Source organism: Anoplopoma fimbria, chromosome 10, assembly GCF_027596085.1.
Source record: "Anoplopoma fimbria isolate UVic2021 breed Golden Eagle Sablefish chromosome 10, Afim_UVic_2022, whole genome shotgun sequence".
Taxonomy (NCBI): domain Eukaryota; kingdom Metazoa; phylum Chordata; class Actinopteri; order Perciformes; family Anoplopomatidae; genus Anoplopoma; species Anoplopoma fimbria.
Window position 1 is genome coordinate 11,160,045 of NC_072458.1, and position 22,829 is coordinate 11,182,873.

The following is a 22,829-nucleotide window of genomic DNA, read 5'->3' on the forward strand; positions in this document are numbered from 1 at the left end:
GAGCAACTCAAAGAAACTAAAGTACACGAGTAAATCCTACAGACGAACAGATAAAAAGGCCACTTTATGAGATAAATGGTGAAGTGTCAAAGCTCAGTTCAAACACTAGGTAGCAGTGTTTCACTGCTAGAAAACAGGAGCCGTTAACATTTAACGACTGAGCAAGAATGTACATGATCATTATGGTCTGTAGTCTATTCAGTATTTGTGTATGAATCTGTGATACATCTGGGTTTATTATTATTATTATTATTATTTTTTGTGTGTGTGTTTTTAACTCAAAACTAATCTGAAATAAAACACTACTTTTACCTTTTTTTTATGACCCACAGGTGTGAAGACGAAAAATGAATTAAAATATTTTATGTTTTAATTGGTGTAAGTTGCCTTAAAATATTGGAACACACGTTTTGTTTTTGAGTGAAAATCATAGACAGAAACAGATGATTTAAAGTCCCAAAATACACTGCAAAAAACAAAACAACGCATGCTCTGACTCCTCGACTCCCTGTGTCCTTTAAGCTCCGCTGGCTGATTGCTGCCATAAATGCCCCCCCAGAAGTCAATGCAGTGAGTTAATCTACTGTATGTATAATGTAATTTGAGACGGTCTAGCTTTTTAAAAGACTATTTTAGTCTTTGACAAGGCTTAATCCATTTCAGCCCCAGGGGTAATTATCTTATTCCTAAATGTGCTCGTACATAACAAAAACACCAGGTTGCAGTGATTGGGAAGTGTTGAGCCTGAAATGTTGCATTGAGGACACTTTTTAAAGTTTAGATGTATTGACATTTTTTTTTTTAAGACCCTTTTCTGCGTCAGTCAGCTCTTTTGAAACTCAAATGATTATTTCACTCACAACTGCAACAACAAACTGATCCTCTACTGCAGTTTTAACTTTAATTTGCAGTAAGAAAGCCAACAAAAATGTTCCAAAAGCACAGCAGCTAAATATATTTACTTAAGTACAATTCTGGTGTAATGTGTAATTTGCAACATTATACTTCTACTCTACTACAGTGAATGCATCAATATTTATAATCCACTAATATGCCACTCTGACCCAGGTCCGATTCTCATGATGAGTACTTGAAGTATATTTTGATGATGATACTTTTACACATTTTTGAATGCAGGACTTTTACTTTTACTTGAGTATTTCTACCCTGTGCTAGTACGACTTCTGTACTTCATCCACCACTGCAAGGACATCAAATCTAATTACATGCAAAGAAGACATGCATTTTCATCGTTTTAAAGTGCGGTGATTGATACATTTCACTGCGGTGCGAGTCAAATGTTGAGAATGCACTCGACCGAGACGTCTCTCTTCTACTGGAAACACGTGCAGAAAATTAAGAAACCTTACAGTAAATTGACTTTGAGACCGAACCTTTGCTGGAAGTTTTAATTCGTCCTAATGATGTTACGTCTCTGCCTGCAGCTTCTTCAGGAAGGAGAAAAATAGGCCCTGCTGAGCTACCAAGCTGTAATTTCAGAGCCTGCAAATACTTTACAGGAAATGATTGTGGTGAACCAAGGAAATGACATAGACTCTCCAGTGCTCCTCTAACTCTCTCTCTTTATATACATATGTATAAACGGCAGGAGTGAAGCTTTGCTCCTGTTGCTGGCTGCCAGTATTACACATTACCTCTCCGATGACCTTTCACCGTTTGTTTACTCGGCAGACAGGTGAGCAGCTGACTTTTAGATCTCTTCACTGCTAAACTTCCACCTCAGCAGTCCCAACACCTGTTGGCTGTCTCTCGGCCCGGCGAGACGGTATCTCATCGGGGAGCTTGGAGAGGACCAGCTCCAGGATATTCAGTGAAAAGAACGCAGCCTCAGCTCTCTGTAGTACCTCTTGCAATTGTGGTTAACCGAAGACTGTGATTTATGAGATGTTTGGCACGCTGCCCCTGGTGACAAAACACACAGAAGCCACACAAGACCTGAGTGGATCTGTTAGAGCTGCCAGGACTAGAATAAGTGCAGCTATCCTCCAGCCAAAAGCTGTTTTTCCTCACTTGTTGTGTCCTCCAGATTCAGTGGAGGAAGAAGTATTCAGGTCTTTTTATTTTTAAAAATACTGAGGTAAAAGTCCTGCTTAATGTTACTCAAGTAAAAGTGTAAAAAATAAGTATACTAACAGTTCAAAAAGTACTCATTACACAGAAGGGGCCATTTCTAAATAATGTGTTACTGGATTATAGTAATAAAGGGATTAATGTGTTTGTCACTTTAAATTTGAGATTTAGAATAATCTGGGATAAACCCTGAAAAAGGATATTTTGGGTCTGTGGTTCCTGCTCTCATTGCGGAGCAGATTAGGAAGAAAACCTGAAACAGATTTATAAAGCAGACCTGAAGTCTCTTGATTTACTGTGTCTGTCTGCACTTTGTGTTTTTTTTTTTTTAAAAAGTCATTGCAAATTCCTTTCTTGCTCATCTCCCCGGAGAGCTCCTAGTGGGATGCAGCGAATAACAAAAACAGTTGGGTCGCTCGTAAGTGCCAGTCTGTGAGGATCTTTTTTCTCTTAATGAGATTTTCTGATTGGAAGCTGAAGTTTCACTGCGGTCGCCTCTTCTTCACACAATCAATCTGCCTATAAAGCCGCCTCTTCTCGACGGGGGGAGACTATATATAATGAAAGAGGGGCAAGTGAGCAGTGTTTTTAGGTTGTATCCTGCAGTCACTGTAGCCGCTCACACCCCAAGCCTTGCACTTCGTGTTCCCAAGAGGCTGATTGTGTGCATTTGATCAATTCTCTCCACTTTGAAGCAGAGATAATGCGTCGTTCGGGTCACTCTGAGGAACACGTTTCTCACGGTCCAGAGAACATATCTAGCAGCCTCTCGGCCTTTACTCGCCTTTCATTTTTCTCCATGTGTCATATTGAATGTTACCCATGCAAAGTGAAGAATTATTTGGCACAGGCACTCTTTAACTGATCCTCTTCTTAAAATACCCTTGTGACTGTACAAATAAAGTTTTCAGTTGCAAGGCTTTAAAAATGGTACTGGATGATGCATTGTCACATTTCCGTCAAATACTGAAAAATAAAGGGTCTAAATGAAATATGTGTAGTGTCACATGTTTAGTGTAAGCGGTCACTTTACCAGAGCTGTTTACTTCCTGGCTGCAACAAAAATGTATCAAAGAATATTAACACAAAGATATTAAGTACATCATCTTTAAGGAGTCTAGTAGTGATATTTGCAATCGAAATCACTCCCCTCTATCCATAAGTTAACTTCATGTCAATCTCTTGGCCCAGAAATGATGCACTCAAACTGAAAAGACTAACTCAAGGTCATGTTTTTTTGTCCTTAATGATCAAATAAAAAAAAGATCATGTTTAGTTTTCCTGAAGCTTTTAACTGCTTCTTGTGGTCTTCATCTACAGATTGTCTTTCAAAAACATTCAGCATTTTTTTTTTCATTTCCATGTTTTTCCATATTTTTGGTTAGTTTTTCCGGGGCTTTCAACCATAACTTGAGATATTCATCAGCTAATGGAGTTTAGCTGGCGAAGACCACAAGCATTAAAGTTAATTCTTGACCATGGAAATCCTAGCTTGACAACTGCGTAAACTCCACTCGCTGATGAAGACCATGAAATGTGTTTGAGAGCACCACGAAAACTAAACCTACAAGCTCCTAATATGTGAGCGTGAAAGTCATTCTTGACCTTGGAAATCTAAAAAAAACCATTTTCCTCTGGAGCTTGACATCACACTAAGCTATAACTATCTGTGGATGAAGACCACAATTTGACAAAAAAAGATCTCAACTCAAGATCTACTTACTAGGTTTTTCCAAAAGCTTGACATGAGAACCAAGCAAACGCTGTACATACAAGACTTATATTTCAGTGTGAGAGTTCATACCTCCATTCAAGGAAAATCATGTAAAAACAGCTCTGGGTAAAAAAAGTTTGTAGACCTTGAGTGTTTCTTTTTTGTTGTCAGACTACTTTTTCCACTTGTGTGATTTGTTTTGCAAGAGTTTTCAGCTTTATTGCATGGTCTTCATTATGCTCTAGCAAAAAGCATATTATACTTAATTTCAGTGTACCATAATTGCCTCAATCTAAAAGTGTTCACTCTGACATGAATACATTTCTGTGAGGAAACAAATGTCAGCATGGAGGCAGTTATTTTTTAGATTATAACTCTATGGATATTCATCCCAAAAGAAAATCAGTATTGATCTCCAAAGCCTACTAGCCTTTCGTAACATCCAATATTTTTTTTTTTACACAAAGTAAAACTATACCACAAACAATACCTTCCTCTGACTTTATCATTTGATTTTCTTGAGAATTTCTCTTCAGCTACAACAAATCTGTTATGTCAGAAAAAATGAAGGATGCAGTCACGTGGCTAAGAACAATCCTTTACTCTGTGGAGAGCTCCACATACACACACACACACACACACACAGTACATCGACATCAACGTGATTTACAAGGAGATTTACTGTCACACTCAGCAGTAAGACACAACACTACACTGAAAAAACACAGGACATCTCATAAGGTGCTTCGTAATATGCGACAGGAATGTTACGAAAAAAGTCTACATAATCCTACAGAGACGCCAATACTGCACCTACACATATATATTCATACCGTAATATAAAACAATCTACACAAAAATAGAGCATATATTTACAGAACGGACACTATTTACAACATCCAAAACTTAAAGATGAGCAATATATATATATATTGTAAATATATATTTGTACTACATTAATGTACACTTTTGAGTCTGTCTCCTGGGTGAAAGTCACAAATTGGCCAGTTGCAGCAACTGTTCTTTGAACTGCTGTGCGTGATGCGAAAGGTCAGTGACTCTGTCCACCATCTCCTGGATGGCGGCCGTGTTTGGGTAGTTCAGGGCGGCCGTTTTCGTGGCCGCCACCACCGTCTTCAACAAGTCACACAGCACATTGCTGGAGTTCATCACGCGGTTGGCCACCTCGGGCGCCGAGGCCTGCCTGGACAGCGTGTCCCCGATGAAGACCAGCTTGTGGGCACTCAGGATGACGAACTTGCTGTGCGCGACGAAGATGCGCGGGGGCTGCCCGGCACCGACGCAGTCGAAGAAAGCGTCCACGGCACCCAGGAGTGTGGCAAAGTGCTGTCCGCACTGCTCGGAGTAGAAGCCGAGCAGCTGGCGGTCCCGGGCGCACACATGGGCGGAGGGGGCGGAGGGCAAGTCCGAGGTGATGAGGTGATGGTGGTGGTGGTGGGGGGGCGGGGTCGTGCCTGCGTGCTGGTGGGAGATCCACTGCGAGACGTCGTTCTCCACCGGTTTGATCACGTCCTGCTCCAACTTCTTGAACTGGTTGATCTGCGAGTGGGCGAGAGGAGTCAAAGATTATTTTTTACGACCTTGCTCGTGAAAGAAGTACCCGCTTCTTTAACCTGAGTAAAAGTAGCTGCAGGCCTAATCCCAACAGTCAAAAAGGCTCCAAATGTTTGCCTCTCTATTCGACTTCTGTCCCACAAAGTCCCCCATGAGACCCTGAAGGTCAACATCTGTTTGTATTCGACGGTGTTGACACATAAATATGAAAGATGTGATAATGGAGGTCCCAGTGCAACAATGTCTGTGACAAAGTAGAAAGAGAGAGAGAGCCTCACCTGCTCCTGGCCCAGCTGGACTTGACTTTGCTTGATAATGTTTTCTTTGTCCAACAGCTCCTTCTGCTGACGCTCAAAGTCTTCTTTGCCCTGTGGAGGAAGACGAGGAGGTGAGAAGAGGCACTCAGAGGTACTCACACAGCTCGGGTTTGAATTTTCTCATACATCCTACATGAATTAAATTCTGTAGTATAAAGTCAGTGGAATGATCAAAAAGGACATTTTTGCTCAAAATCTTTGTTTTAGAGGCTATATTTATAGTTGAGTCTAGTTTTAGTATTTAAAAATACATTCTGGTCCACAGAAAAGCCTAAGTGAACCAGAGCCTGAGACTTGCATCATCAAAATGTTATATTTTTTAGAGGAAACACTACAAACGAGGATTTACCTGCAGGTGTACGTAATCGTAGTCCTCCATCCAGCTTTTGACACACTTCTCGCTGTTGTTCATGTTGTCTTTGTCCTGGCCGGAGGGTACGGGGAAGGGCTTGGTCTGTCCCCCGTAGTTGTCGTTGTCAGAGGAGGGTGAGGTGAGCGGGTGGACGGCGTTCTCCTCTGGCGTGCTCCCGAGAGAGAACGTCCCGTCCAGGTGCGTCCGCCTGAACAGAAGCTCGGCGCTGCTGCTTATCGTGGAGGACAGCTGCTTGGCGTCGTCAGGCACCGTCCTGGACACCATGACGAAGCGGTCCAGGTCGTCGCTCTTGTTGTGGTGCTTGCTGGCGGACGCCAGCGCGTTCAGGGCCCAGCTGCAGCTCTCCAGGACCTGGTAGACCTGCAGGAGGATCTGCTGCGAGTCCTCCAGGCGTCCAAGCTGCCGCCTCAGCTTACTGTGCAGGCTGGATTCCGACAGAGCCGTGGCGTTCGCCGCAGCCCCTCTGCCAAACACAACGAAGTCCCCGAGAGCAGCGCGGACCCGGTCTAGCACCGTACGAATGTCATTAGCGTGGCGCTCCATGAAGGGGAAAGTCCTCCAGTGAGGGGAGGCTGCCATCGAATGCAAAGCACCGACCGAGGCGTCAACGGCCTGCTGCAGGCGGTACAGCCGCTGCACGGCCGCATCCACGTCCAGAGCGAGGCGTCCCTCGGAGCCGGAGCCCGTGGAGGACGAGGAGGTGGACATGCTGCTGCGCGTGCTGCCGGTGCTGGAGAAGGACAGGCGGTTCACACCGTCAGTCACGTCACCGACGGTGCGGGGGTCCTGAGCGGGGATGTCGTAGATGCCTTTGCTTCCGTCTCTGTCCGCCGGCGAGGCCCTGTGCGGCGGCGCCGCTTGCATGCCCCGGGGGATGTCGTACACATCGCTCTGTGATCCCGCCCCCGAATGAAGGGCGGGCGGAGGCACGTCGTAAATGCCTTCATTGCCGTTGACGTTCGGGTGTTTGTGATGGGCGGGGGGCTCTGTGGCGGGGGAAGTCGTAATGCGACTGGGGATTCTGAGTGGGTTTGGTGAGGGCGGGGGCGGTACGTCGTAGATGCCCTCCTGCTTGTGCTTGAGAGGCTGTGGGAAGTCGTAGTTCCCCTCCTGGAGGGCGGGGTTAGTCCTGCAGGGCGGCACCGAGTAGACCTGCAGGGAGGACAAGCGTTGGTGTAAATTCACAATCTGAGTTTGTATGTTATTTATTGGGTCATAAAAAACTCACATAGACTCGTAAGAAGTTTTGTACTTCACATTGCAAACAAAGTGTTCTGTCCCTGGTTTTAGAAAAATAACTGAAGGTTCCCATTTCTAAAAGGTTACTCAAATTTCATTCCATCGTTCTTCCAGAGAACCAATCAGAAATAAGGGCTATTCTTTTAGAAAAAAACAGACCAGTAAACCTGCCTGTTTCTTTCGAGTAGCTGAAGCACCTGAATGTGGTTAAATTCTGCTCAACTAAAGGCTCTACGCTGTGGTTGATTTTGAGTGTTCAGAATTTAATGACCCATCTTTCCTTGTAGATCAGGAACATGATGCACCTTAGTAGTCAGGTTACTCAGGTAACCAAAGGACACTGTAGTAACCTGGCTAATGCAAATCTTATTTTGAAATAACTTTCATATTTTTTCTGTAGTAGAGACAGAAGCCACAGACAGAGCAGAGCTTTTTTTGTGTGTCTGTATTAATTTAGGAATAATTTAGACATCCAGGCATTAGAAGCTACAGTTTTAGTCCGACTTTGGACGCCTAAACCTGCCGCTAGTTGACCGAGCAGAGTTTTTGAAGTACGCGGCACAGAGCCCAATGGGAGCAGATAAAACTGCGGCATGTAAGTGATTTCCATCAATTTTAAAATGCATTTGTTATAGCGAGACAAGCCCCACTGAAACTGTAATTACGAATCAAGTTATTACAAACAAGCCTGTGGCTCTCTGCCTGGTCGGGGCTGGAGGTCTGCTGAAATCTAAGAGGGTCTGGAAAGAGAAGAGCTACAGCCTTGACTTTCTTTCGAGCTCAGATGCAAAACCTTGCGGAGCTTTTGGTTAAACTCTGCTGGCAGGCAAAGCCGTCATTTAGTGCCGCCACAAGAACGTCTTAAGTATAACATTTGACATATTATCCATTTATCGCAGACAATTAAGAGAAATACCAGCGACTGTGTCAATAAATAACTTCAGCAGCTACCACTTCCTCAAGTCACACTTTGTTGGACTGAAATGTCTGACTGATCATTGTGGTGGAAGATCCACTTACCCCTTGAGAGGAAGGAGGTATGTCGTAAACGCCTTGCGTCCTGGGGTCCATCTGAGACGGAGGAACATCATAAACTCCCTGGTTTCTGGCGCCGGGAAACATCTGACCAGGAGGAATATCGTACACCTGAAACATGAGCAGACCATAAACACCAGTTGACTTGTAGTACCAGTTCTGACCACGAGAACTAGTCATTTCTTATTTGTTTAAGGTGAAATGCAGTCTTTTATTTTGTAGACGCTACACTTCCTATGCTTTTAAATAATGCATCATGCAACATTAAAAGTAGCTTTTTTCGATGAGCTACAGCGCTGCAAGGTTTATCGGCAGCAGACAAGATGAAAGGAGAAAAGTATTAGTCAAGAATCCTTTCTCAGAAAATAACGTCAGTGCAGAGAACAGGATGTGGGGTATGTAAGATACGGAACTTGCTGAAGATCAAAGAAACAGCGGTCTCATTCTGACGAATGCAAAACTTAACACTGCATCTGTCAAAAACTATTCCTCCTGTGTTGGCTGCTGAGCCCTTTTTTGTTACTATTTTGTGATAAACCGTAGTCGATAGAGCAAAAGTTGCATCTGTGACATTTTCCTTATTTATATCCAGAAAACTGTAACTAATTTAAAGGGCCACATCTGAGTCTTTGCCTGCTTTACACTTTGACATTTTTGGATGTATTTTTTCTTACCATTGCCTTCCATTCATTTCTGTTTGTTAGGAATATCTTTGAAACTCATGAAACATGTTTGAGTTTTGTAATCTGCCACCGTGAACCTCAAATATGCATTCATTTTTGTTGATAATACAACTTTAATGTAAACTGTGATGGATTATACAACTCAAAAAGAAAGTCTCAAGAACCTGCTAACTGATTTCTTTTTAATATTCAGATATTAATGGAAACATGTGGATTTCTTAAAACCCATTAAAATATCTAAAACGTAGTACTATGCTTGATTTATTAAATTTTTTTTTAGTAGCAGTTTGGCATTTATGATGCAAAATTTTGACTTGAACATTTTATTTTGATTTTAAGGTTTATGTTTACAATTGAGTCCTTTAGGGGTTTTTAGATGTATTGATGATTTCAGCTACCACAGATTCCACTTCAATCTCTCTGAAATCTACCAACAATGTACACTGGTGGTTATCCCCATTTTTGTACTGGTAGGTAGAGTAAATACTGGTAAACAGTTTGTGCTGTGGGAATATGAGACACTTACCCCCTGTGATCTACTGGGTGGGACATCATAGAGGTCCTGCTGGTTGTGCTGGCCGGGGCTGAAGGTGTAGGACTGTCCCACTCTGGTCGGGGTCACCACCTGTCCGATCACAGAAGGGGGGAGCCACAAACAATCAGAACTGCTGTCTAAAAGAAAACGACACCTGGGACACAGCAGTGCTCAAGACAAACACAATCCTTCTGACAGCTCTACACTGTCTAGTAAAAGTGAAAAAAATTATTAAGAACTTATTACTTGTTTTGTCAATACACTGTCTGTTTCTCAGAGCCCCAAGTGAGGTCTTGTTTTTTCTGACCAACAGTCCAAAAGCCAAAAATATTCAATTTACAACAACATAAAGCAGAAAATCCTGACAAAAGAGTTCACTGTGAATATAGAACTACTATTTCAGCCAAGTGCTCTACTGGAAAACAAACAGAATATCTCAATCCTGCTGTTCAACTAATAAAAACTAAAACAAAATCATAAAACTGACGCAGCTGAGTTGAGCAATTTTTTTTTTTAACTCCGAGCAAAAGTAAAACTTCAGCTGTGCTTTGAGAAAACGGTAAGGAACTTGAAACCTCAAGGAACGTTTTACTGATTAAACGTGAGACAGAGTTTTATCGTAGCACTGGCTGGATTGTGAGCTTTTAAACCTGGTGAAGTACTCATCGGGTCATTGGTAGTGATGAACAACCCTGGCGCTCTGTGCTGTCGGATTTAACACACCTTTAAAACATTTTACACCGTGGTGCAGACAGGCTACGGATTACTGCTTGAAAAAACAAACACAAACACACTGCCCATGACATTTTAGTCCCCGTATAATTTTCTTTTTACCACATTTTCCCTCCTCTTTTCCCGTCAGTGCTAATCAGTCTCTTTACACCTCCTAATCCCAGTGTTTCCATCCCTCCCCCACTCTCCCCCTAAAAGCAGACCTCCTTGCTGCGTCAGACAGACGGAGGAATGCTGGGAATGTCCCTCCCTGAGCCCAATGCTCCTCTTCTGCCCCCGCGCACCACTATCGCCACACCGGGGTTCATTAATGGGGCTCAAAATAGGAACCATACGCACGGCTTCCTGGCAGAGGGGAGAGTCTCCGGGGAGGTATAAGACTTAAATCCCAGTATCCACTCATGACTCGCCGTATAGCCAAGTTAATATCAGAATACGATCTCTCTACATTTATCTGAGCGCGAGCAGTAGGAGCTGTAACCTCAGCCAACTCCGACTGGGATTAATGTTTCTGAGGAAGCAGAGATGGAGAGACGGAGGAGGTGGAAGGGGAGGGGGGGTTTGTAAAAGAGATTTATGAAGAAAAAAAAAAAGCAACAGAGGTGGAAAGCGAGAGGAACGGAAAATGAGAGCACGTCGCCTAGTATGGAAAGGAATGCCATTCATCTGAGCCAGAGTCTGACTTAACAGTAGTCCATATGGTTCTCATAAGTCCAATCTGAGCAGGCCTGTGGTGATTTAAGGTGTCCATTGTTGGCATTCCTGTCCGTGCGTACATCATCCCAACAGGGCCTGTGGGGTCACAGCTGAAACGTACACCGTGGGCTTTAAAGAACGGGTCTGAAATAAACCACCGAAGGAATAAATAGCTTCGCTGCTTCGGGGCTGTTCTCACGCACTGTCGCTCCAAACACTTCAGGCTGTTTACATTCTGAAATAAAATATGTTTTATCTACTCTATAGTGTAAGTGAAGTGATGGAAACTTCATTAATATAATTTGCTCATGAATGTACAAACTGCTCCCCCCTCTGACCCTCAAAAGTGCACGGTGCAACAGGGAAAAAGTTAGTTTTTTTTTATGTTGGAGACTGATGTTTGTCTTATGTTGATTTGGATGATAATCATATTCTTAAGTTTTGTAAGTACAGTTCCTATATTTTGGGTGCTTTGGGGGTGAAACGGTAATTATTTTTCCCATGGAGTCAGTAAATTACAGTTGCTTGAGTTCTTTTAAAACCCATATTTTTTAACATTTTAGCAAATTATCACCATTAAAAAATTGTCTAATTAGCCATTAGCAGTTCCTTTTTGCAATATACCCATAAATCTACAGAGAACTATCACTGCATTATGTTAAGGAAAACTTAAAAAACATCATAATTTCTGCATTTTTAAGGAGTCTTTTTTTCCTATGATTTCAAGGAGAACTGCGTTTTACATGATTATTTACATTTTTATTTTTTTATTGTTTGCAAAATGGGGTTCAAAACAAAATAAAGGGATGTTAGAACTTCTTGGAACATGTCAGCAGACACAGCAGATAGAAAGCCAGCTTTTCACTGAGCAACAACAAAGTGATGCTCGGTAAAAGGTCACTTCAACCCGGCTGCTGTCCCTGCGGGTTGAGCCTGTGTGCTGATGATAAAGGGGGAGGGGGGAGAGACTAGGTCACATGCAGATGGCAGCGAGGTGTCCGTCAAAGCCCTCGCTGACCTTTCTCGCAGGTACATGTCATGGCTTTGAGTGGCACTCGTCCCATCAGTCGGCTCCTCTCAGCCAGCTGCCAGATGCTCACTGCTCATTTATTTTTCCCATCTCCGCCCGTCTGTTTACCCGGCAGGCTGTCGCTCCGAGGCCGCTCGGCGCTGCCATAAAATGCCGGCGGGTAAACATTTACCGCGTCCAATGATGGCAGCCCTTTTTGAGAGCGTGATATCGCTCCCACTCAGGTGATGGGCTCCTAGGATTCCTTCACAGAGGAGGAAGATCACAATGAGTGACTAAAGAGGGATCGGGTTTAAAGTAGTGCCCCAAGGAGCCAAATAAGATGCCTTGTTAACGCTCCTATGCCGGTTTGGTGAGTGAGTCATGGCTCTTTCAACAATGCAGTGTTTACTTAGCGTCCTGGCCGGCTCAGGTTTTGGCACGTAGGACTGTTAAGCTTTACTTGGGAGTCATTTGAGAGGCGTCGTCACAGCGTCACCAACTACCTCATGAGTTTGTTATATGCTCTCTTAGATTTACGTTCTGATGGGCAGTGTAAACATTTTAGTCTAGGCATCCTGTGTGTCAAATTGATTTTAAAATACTTCTATTGGTTAGTAAAGAGACAAATTGAATTTCTGATCTGCTACTGATCTCCCGCTGCTTGTAGGTCTTTTTAAATCGAGGCTCAAAACGTTGCCTCTGCCTTTTATCAACTTCAGTTTGGGACTACTCATTAATTCAGTTTTAATCTCCTGTGAAAGGACTTACTTTTATCTATATTATTCTATTTAACTCTTTAAAAACCTATTTGTGACTTTTATTGTTTCTTTTTTCATCTTTTTTTATATATTTCATATAAAGCACTTGTCTTGTTGTTGAAAGGAGCCATAAAAAAATGCTACTCGTGTTCCTGGGGAACTTTCCGTCGTCAAATTGACAATTCTGTAAAAGCAGTTTTGAATACTTTGGTCTTCTGTAATGCAGAGCAGTGGATGCAGTTCATCGCTCCGGACATCAGTGCGGTACTTTAGTGGTGGCATGCCTGCTTTGCCATAGTAAAATAAATCTATGGTTAAATGAAAGCTTTGAGTATTAAATTATCATTAAGTTTTCAATCATATCAGCCTTAACCTTTGCACGATTGTCCGTGGGTGAGTTAAGGCACTTTGCGTGTGTTTAACAGGAAATCATCATTTCACACCTTTTCATAGGTCACACACACACACACACACACACACACACACACACACACACACACACACACACACACACACACACACACACACACACACACACACACACACACACACACACACACACACACTAATGGCCTTTTGACACAAACAAACAACGGTCAGCTTATAAAGAGAGATGGAGAGATGGAGACGGTGACAGCAACGATGTTGCTGTCACCGTCTCCATCTCCTACTTCACACCTCCTCATCTCCTTTCCTGTTCTCTCATCCATCCGCTCTGTCAGCGAAGGCTCACCTTTTTAATGAGCACCACCCAAGAGCACCAATCTAAGCACACTATCACTTATACATTAGGTAAGAGTGGTATTTTGTGTATGACTGCATCTCCTAAACGGCGGGTGTGTTTCTGCTCTGCAGTAACCTGCCCTTGTCTGCTTTGCTGAATCACAGCACAGTGTTTTGGGCCACGACTATGTTCCTCAGCCACCAGCCTATTAAAGAGCCAAACTAATTAATGCAGGTAATTAACTCGTGAGTCCTGTGAGGCTTTCAAGACGCCTCTCCGTTACGCATCAGAGTGGCTAAACCCAAACAGACAGCGGGCTTAATGAGGAGCATTAAAAAAAAAAAGAGAGAGAACACGTTGATTTTTCATCGTTCATCCTCTCTGATCAAAGCGGCTTCTTAATCCGGTGGCATGATTATCTGAAGAGAAGTACTGTTAAAAGATGCGTCTGACATTCAGGCGTTTACTTTCTAAGAAAACTATATCATGAGACGGGCCTAAGAAAATAAGAGGATAATGTGAAATGAGGAAAGTCTTGAATGAGCCTTTAGAATAAATCTCTAAAGGCAGCAAGACTAAGAGTCTACTTTACTTCTGCAAGGCAGTACTTTGGGATTAATGCTAACACTAGCAGGCCTTCAATGACAAAGCTAACATGCAGATGTTTAGCAGGTATAATGCTACCATGTTCACCATCATGTTTAGCATGTTAACTAGCTAACATTAGCTAAGTTACAGTTAGTTTTGCAGGTATTTAGTCCCGAACCAAAGCATTTGACAAATTCAAAGTTTGACCGGCGGTGCCTTCCATAGTGTGGCTAAACATGCCCCACAAAATGTGCTTGCTTTTTGCTTTTAAATGTAAACATTTCCTGGTTTTCTTTGTCTCCTATGATGTAAAACTTATTCTCTTTCAGTTGGTTGGATAAAAGAGGCGATTTGAAAGTAAACTTGAGCTTTGCCATCTCTTCAGCTAAAAATTAACTTTCAGCTTACCTCCTACTTTGCTACTTTATCACACTTTCTGCTTTAAAACTTTCAAGGAGAGAGGGTCCTCAGTATGCAGACACCGCAGAGAGCAGATTACTTTCGGGACAACTGATTTATAACCTCACCCCCTCCGGTCAAGCCTCATGGGCCCGCGATTCATCACAACTGTGACAATGGCGAGCAGACGGGTTGTCTGAAGGAGCTGGCTTGCTCCAGGAAGAAATAACTCACTTATCTGGTGCTGGGATTGTCGTGCGCATGATTAGGCCGAGAAAATATGTCCCAGGCAAACAAACAAGCCATTCATTTCACATAACCTGGTTACATCCAAAAGGGAACTTTTTATGAAGGTAGATGGCACACCCACACGGCCATCAGGTCCACTTCCTCGAGTTGTGTGGGAGTTTATCAATCCTTTTGTTGCACCCCTGCCCCTTTATGGCACCAATGAGCAGATTGGATCTATGGGTACGACACAGCAAATGGAGGAAATGCCCGTACAAGGAGCAGACCTCATGAAGTCAGGAAGTAGGGAATGAAAAGGCCGTCTGGTAGGAGCAGATAAGAAGCTGGGCGGAGATCTTTGAACTCTGAACCCAACCCGTCTTTGAGCACCGTGACCTCAGCGCCCGAGTCAGAGGAAAACCGAGGGCGTGAAACAGACACACCTTTCAGCGCAGAAGACGGAAAATCAAGAGCAGTAGACTGAGATGAAAGATGGGACTTTAAGAGCAGAATGATAAAAGGCGGTACAAGGCTTCACCATGTGAGGAGGCTCTTTGTGTGTCTGGGAGCTCCAGGCATCTGGGCAACAAGGTCCCAGCTTGGAGGCCTTGAAGGAGGGAGGGGGGTTGGGGGGGATGTGTGGCTCACCCTCCCAGGAGGGTCACCCAAGGACAAGGCCGCAGCATCAAAAAGCCAGAGAGGAATGGAGCTCCAAAACCTCAGTGTGCCTTTATACACCAGAGCCCCACGCCACATCAAAAGAAAGCAAACCAGTCGCTACTCTGGATTTGCACTGTCGGGTTGGCATGCAAACCCGCGGAGGGAGCGCATGCATGCATGACTCTACACACATGGCGAAGGACATGCAGGGGCCGATCTCTGCTGGGAGGCTTTAGGGTTACATGAGAGGGGATTATCAGTCTAGGAAGCCCACATCAGTCTCCATAATCATTTTGGGAAGCAAGTGAGTGTCACTTGACAACAAGAAAATGGATGTTTTTTTCCCTTCAGCTCCATTGGCAGATTTAGACGCCTGCAGGGTGGGTCATCACTCCTTAGCCTGTCATCAATACTGCTGTGCAAGAACGAGCAGTAGTAAACAGTTTGGTGTTTTGAGGGAGCAAAGGTCACGGTTTGGATTTCATGTCAACAGACATGATCTCCTCAAATACTGTGAGGCGGAATGACCGTGCTGATAGAATTTTAAAGAGGAAGGAGCCACTTTAAAGACTCTCGGATTATTCTAACCTTTTATTGTGGTCATCAGTTTGACTTATTCTAGCTTTTAGGCCATTAGTTTGGTAAAACTAGGTATTAAACCTTAGCCACTGTTGTCACTGTTGCTATGGAGAAAAAGCTTAAACAAATTGCAAAAGCTTTGTCACAGCAAAACACCACCCTGTAAACGTCACCAAAATTGATTAAGTAGCACAACTCTTCTCTTACAAACCATGCTTTATGTCCCAGATGTTTTACATTTGTTCCCAAAAAACAAGATTTTTTGTTAATGAAAAATTAAATGAGGGATGTGTTGAGGTCAACTTGCCCTATAAGTGGTTGGAGTCACATTTGAATGTCAACCTGCTTAAACATTCATGAATTAAAAAATTGAAATATTGTATATTGAAAAGAACCATCCTAATAAATGCAGGACATCAAATCAACGTTTTGAAAAAAGAGTTGTCAGGTTTAAAGTTGACTAACTTTCATAGAAGCCGAAATGTATCCATTACCTCAAAGAGAGAAATGGTTGTTTATTAAGAGTAAACTTACTAAAACAGGTTAATGCATCATCAGTTTTCTTATACCTTAATGCTAACCGTTTAAGTCAGTCTCCTAGTTTATAGTTTTTATGTATGTATCTTTGACGTTTTACCAAAGAGCTAAATTACTGCTCAGAGTTTCTTCAAACAGTCGATTCATGTCCATCATAGCCTTTGTAGGCAAAAATCAACATTGTCTATGCAAAAAAAAAATTTAACCATGGGCGCCAAAAATAGCTCCTTCAATTTCCGCTCTATTAACCTTTAACTACAGATAGAACTTTTTGGCTTTAACAGGACCGACTGTGGCCACAGAGGCTGATGGTGCTTCTGTCCAACAGGCAGATACGTCACTGGAAAACAACAGAGCCCTGTCTGAACTCCGGCAATACACTGACACAGTAAAAAAAATTCTATTTAATAGACAGGAACCACCGCCGAAAATTGCAGCACTTTGATAACCACAGATTAGAGGGAGCGTTATACGTCCAAGATTTAATTTAATCTCTCCAATAACATGATTACAGCCCAATGCACACTGTCATTTGATTTTCCATGTTGTCACCGAAGCCTTTTTAATTCCATTCCTGGCGTAACCCCCGAGGCTCGTTAGTGGTAACGAGAGGTGTTGGTTGACAGTGTGCAGGTTGATTGGCAGGTCTCTCCTCTCGGGCCTGACTGACTCTATCGCACAGTCAATCGCACAAAGTCCTCTAAGCCTTCGGCGCCTGCTGCCGATTCACCTACTGAAAATGCATACCTTAGCTCATTTCTATGATGGCTGGAGCTGATTGGATAAAAGAAAAACACCCTTGGGATTTCTAAAGCTCATCCAGCATGTAATTACTATCCGTCTCCTGGAGGGATGATCTGGTCTGAGGTGCTAAAACTAGTTAAGTGGTTGAATGAACAGCAACAATTTTCCTTCCTGTTTAAGCACGCACCTGCCAATGACTCCATTTTGTAATGAAGGACCACTGGGCTAAAATTTGTTTAACTGGTGCGTTATTTTAAACCAAGACTATGCAAATTTTGCTGAACAATGACCACAAATTAAAATGTATGGATAATAGGAGATAATGAAACGTAGTCTAACAGCAGCACAAAAAGAGAGGAGTCAACTTCAGCAAACTATGTCAGTAATGTCAGTTATAAAGCAATAACTATCTTAACTTTCCTAACTCCAGCTACCGTAAACCATTTTGACCTAGGCATCACTTATGGCAGCTAATGTTAGCTTCTGTAAGTTAATGTTAGCTATAACATCCAGTCCCTTTTTGATGGCTAACCCTCACCATAAGTAGTAGGTATTGTTAGCTAATGTGTTGGCTAACATTGGCTGACATATATTTTTGTTGGCCAACCTGGAAGTTTGTGTTGCACTGGTTCCCTCAACAAAAAGCCATAGGGATTTTTTCCATTGGATTTTGTAAAGCTCTTAAACCCATCGACTTCGAGACGAGGAGGTATTGGAAATCTCTGGATCACATAAGTCAGAAACAAAAAAAGCCACAATGGCGCCTTAATGCATGGGCTGGCTGTGAAAACCAAGTTTTTGAGGGCTAAATGCCAACAAATATGGATTGAAGCAGACTATTTTGTTAGATAAAATCATGTTTTGAATTTTGGAATTGATTAGATCCATCTTTTTTCCAATACATTTTGAATTTTAGACTTTACAACGCTCTGGAGTTATTGGAAATGTTTGAATCAAGCGAGTTGAAAGCCATCCTACGCAGGCCCAACTGGAATTTAGTTCTACAAACAGTATAATAGTGAGTGTAGCCTGATCTTTATCTGCAACTGTGCAGAAATAGTGTGTTTCAACTCAATGAATGGACAAAAAAAAAGTAACCAGCATTAGCATCTTGATTTGGAATATCAATGTAAACATTATGAATGAAGCTTCAAACTACTTGATACAGCTCTAATTAGTATTCTGTTTACTAATCAGGAGGGCACTCCATGTAATATTTTGCCGTCCATATCCAAATGATATATCATCCAGGAGGTAAAAATACAAGACTTACACAATGGAAACCCTGCTTGGAGGATTATTTCCTGAATAGGGCCATGCCAGGTGTAATGGGTTTGCCAGCCACCCTGTGTTTAGCATTCAAGAGTAAAAAACAACACTACTTTCAGGCAGCTGGGCTCCACCAAAATCCAAAAAACAGCTCTGTGCTGTTTGCTTTTCCACAAGTTCCCATATTCACTGCCCATCTGAGGCTTAGACTGGCTCTGCTACACACTGTGTGCCAGTATACATATAAAGCCAAATGCAAAACCCTGCACAAAAACACTACCCTGCTCTGTGGTAAGCACCAGGCCCGGCACACCCTGTCCACATTTCACATCGCAGACCCACAATCTCTCCGGACTCTCTGCTCCCTGTTTGTGCAATCACAGTGATGAGAGTCGTGGCAGACTGGCAGGATAACAGGTCACGGGGTAAATGCAATGTCCCTTCACATCGAATACCCTACATTTGCCAGTAAAGGCCATATTCACCAGAGTTTACATTTTAAATCCGCTCTGATCCCAAAAACTGTCTCCAGAGGTCAGCGAACACATCAGTCACCATTTTGTTCCTTTCTGTAAAACCAGTTCATTTCTTATTTTTCTATTTATCTGTAGCACTTGGCATTTGGTTTTTAAAAGTTTGTACTCGACTACTTTGTGACAATGAATACATTATCACATGTATGATGGCAGCCAAAACCCTTTGGAGAAATGTAAGCTTAAACGATTGGCTGAAGTTTATCAAGGCATTTTGCCACACTTACAGCCTTTCAAAAGTGAGGATTTGCTGCTAATTTTCATTTGATATCATTGTAAATTTAATATTTATAGGTTTTGGACTGTTGAAGGACAAAACAAGCGTTTGTAAGCTGTTTTTCCCACATTTTATTGACTAAAGAGCCAATAGTCTACAGGATTTCCTTCCAACCAAACCTCTCAGCAGGTGGTTTTACTGATGAGTTCGTCCCCTCTACTTAAACGAAAGCTAATCAGTGCAATCAGCTGGTCCATGGTGAAAGATTGGAATTCTGTTCAGATTGGACAGGTTCACTGATGATGAAAATTGTCATTAATTGCAGCCTAAGGACAATGTAAGCCCTCTTTCTGTCTCACCTTGCTTGGGGTGTTATCAGCAGCTAGAGTACTCCTTGGTGGGACTTGGTAAACGTCTTGTCCAGGGGGGACTTGGTAGATGCTCTGTTGACTCTGCTGTTGTGGACTCTGAAGGGACGGTGGCACCTGGTAGATCCCCTGAGCCCCCGCTGAACCAGCCTTCTGCTGATAGGCCGAGCTCTGAGGGGGCGACTGGGCAGCGGCGGCCGGCGACTGGGCCTCGAACATGGGTCCGATCAGCAGCTTTAGGCGGTTGCCAGGGGCGATGCCTTGGCGGCCGTGCAGAGAGCAGAGCCACCAGCCCTCCAGGCCTCCCGTGTTCTGCTCGATGACGGTGAGGATGTCCCCTTTGCGGAAGGCAAGCTCCTCGGGGGACTCCGGCATGTTGTCGTATAACGCTTTGGCCATCAGGTTCTGCAGAAAGAAAGAGTAGACGTTCTTTAGACGAAAAAAACGTTGCTTCATTTTAACTGAAATAAGCTGTTATTCTGCGATACTTCTATACAGTTTAAAAACGCTTTGGCTAATGACATGCTGGTGAACTTTTCTCTTCGCTTCAAATTACCATGCAGGATCCCATTAGCCCACAGCTCCACACCAGATGCCTTTTCAAACCAATCTGAACTTGATGGGATTTTCTCAGCTTGCTCTCTTAGCTCCGGGGCACAGTTATCTAAAGGGCCAGTGAGGGCTGAGGGATAATGACTCAAGACCACAGATTTTGGAGATAGGAAAACCCCCAGAGTGTGCCACTTCTGTGTCTGAGAGGGGCATTTAAAGACTAATTGCCTCAGTAAATACATCAGTCCTTTCCCTTTAGCCTTTATTCATCCATGGAAGAAGTTAATTGAGTATGAACACTCGATTTCGGCTGCTTGGTACTCTCATAATGACAAACTGCCAAGCACAACAACAGTCCTGTATTTCATATGTAAGCTCTATAAATACAATTAGTGGATTAAGAGCCTTGCTCAAGGGCACCTTAACGTAAGATACTGAGGGAGAGGAGAGAGTTCGGTTTTCTGTTTGTTTCGTGCGAACAACTCAACTAAATTTATTTTTGCAGCACCACCCACTTCGTCAGATGGGCTTTGTAAAGATAGTAAAAAAACAAGCACATCTTTTGTTGACATTTATTGCTTCTGCAATAAAATGGCTAAAATCTTATAATGAAACTAAAGCTACAGATAGACAGAAGGGTTGAAACCACACTGCTACGTCTCTCACAGCTTGGATTAAATTTCCTGGTATCAGATGAAATCAGCAGAGTACAATTTGATTCCTAATCGGACTACAAGCTACATGTACATTTGGAACAAAAAGCAATATATTTTGACAGAGCAAGGATTATCAGAAACATGTAGACGAGAAACTGACTTCAACTGTTGTTAAGCATCAAATCCAGCTTCTCAAAAGAAAAGTAACATGCAGTTTCACTTATCTTTCTAATACTTTTTTTTATTTTTATTGGTCTGTCATTAACGCCTCACTCTTTAGTAGCTCAGTATGGAAATGAGGAAGCCCACTTTGAGCCTTTCTGGAACCCTTGTTGGCCTTCCTCTTTCCTACCCAGCCTGATTCATGCAGTTCCCATGTGAAACTCTCTCTGCCACTAATGTCGTTATCTCTTGCGGCGGGCCTGGCCTCCCTGGCTATTGTCTGAGAGCACTGTCAGGGCCATTAGCCAGCAACACCAGTCGCACAATTACATCCTCACAATCACCCCCCTGCCACCAGCTAGCTGCGGCAAGTTCCGCTGTGACCCCCGGAGGTCGACGTCGCCCAATGGGAACGGACCTGGATGTTTGCTCGTCGCATTAATTTGATCGAGGCTGGCAGAGGTATCCAGGAGGGAAAGAAAATGCTGATTGCTGTGATTGCAACTGCAGCTCCAATTAAGAGTTTGAATATATATTCGAGACATGGGGCCTCACGCAAGAACATTCCTATCATGAACTCCTCTGTGCCGTCTGTTTGTACGAGTCGGTTTCACCAAATGTTTAATCCTTAATGATTTATCATTTGTGAGTCTTTAGCATAATCCATGGCAAAAATTGCCATGTAAGGCTGCCAGCTCTGTTCTGATTGTGTGCAAGTTTCACTCACAAAAATGGTAGAGAAACAAAACAGTTTCACACTACAGAGCTATAAGTCCTGCAGACCAAAAGATAACAAGTTTAACAGCGTAACTGGTGGTGTAATGGGATGCAAAATAAACCAGTAATGTAGGTTAAACACTTAAGAAAAACTAGAGCAAAGTGGTCCACGCGTCATATGAGACGGCGTCAAGGGGACGTGACACTCTATGAGCTATGTGGTAGGTGAGGTTACACTGTCAGGTCCAACAGAGGATAATAATAGACAGAATAACTGATCTGCATCAAGATCATTTTCCTGAAACAACACTGAAATGTAGAAGTTGTCATGTTGAAATGTGCTAAAATAATCATAACATCTAAAAAACGCTTCAGTAAATTTAAAAAGGTAAACGAAATATTCAAATCCGATGAAAGGAAGACCGTATGGATCAAGTATGAGAAATTTAGCAATGGCACATTATCTCCCAAATCACTCGTACCTGCTACTGCAAAACAAACCTGCTGGTACGAGCGGTTCTTGTCCTGCTGTGGTTAGCTGCTTTGTGTTTGATGCTCAGAAGAGAAATTAAATCACCTCTCAAACACCAGAACATCGGCACGTGTTATAACGCTCCTTTTGTCTCTGCTAATTACAGTGATGCAACCAGCTGCCAAATCAAGAACGTTACATGTGCACTAATTCACAGACATTGAAAAATGGTACTGACAACTGCATAAACTGATTACTTAAACTTCTTAAAACGTATGTTTAAAAAGTCCTCTGCAGAAAATTACGCATTAAGCTCAACGCACGTGCAGCCTAAGAAAACATCTATATCAATTGCATTTATTGCTTGTTTTTTGTTCTAAATGCAGCATGTGTTTTTGTCAAATTATCAAAGATGTTTCTCTACTTTTTGAGTGTTTAGTTTCCTGTTACTGGAGCTTGGTGTAATAACAATGCTTTATGGTCATTTTTTTTGTATTTTGTCAAAGTTTCCACTTTAATACATTTGTACTTCATATTTAAATAAGATGAGTCATTTCTTTTAATCTCAAACTAAAAAATGATTTGGCAGAAATATATATTTTTTTTTATTTCCTCATAGTGGCGGTTTTACAACCGCCATTATGAGGAAATAAAGCCAATGTTA

The 22,829-nt window shown here is 42.7% G+C and overlaps 1 protein-coding gene across 1 annotated transcript in view; it reads right to left on the minus strand.

The window, feature by feature from the left end:
* Positions 1-4,385: 4,385 nt before the first annotated feature.
* Positions 4,386-22,829, minus strand: part of nedd9 (neural precursor cell expressed, developmentally down-regulated 9) — a 28,183-nt gene continuing 9,739 nt past the window's right edge. The window contains 8 exon segments of the mRNA XM_054605855.1: positions 4,386-5,365; positions 5,659-5,748; positions 6,047-7,067; positions 7,069-7,111; positions 7,114-7,222; positions 8,330-8,455; positions 9,554-9,652; positions 19,598-20,011. Of these exon segments, the coding sequence (XP_054461830.1) occupies positions 4,799-5,365; positions 5,659-5,748; positions 6,047-7,067; positions 7,069-7,111; positions 7,114-7,222; positions 8,330-8,455; positions 9,554-9,652; positions 19,598-20,011 (2,469 nt within the window). The 3' untranslated portion in view covers positions 4,386-4,798.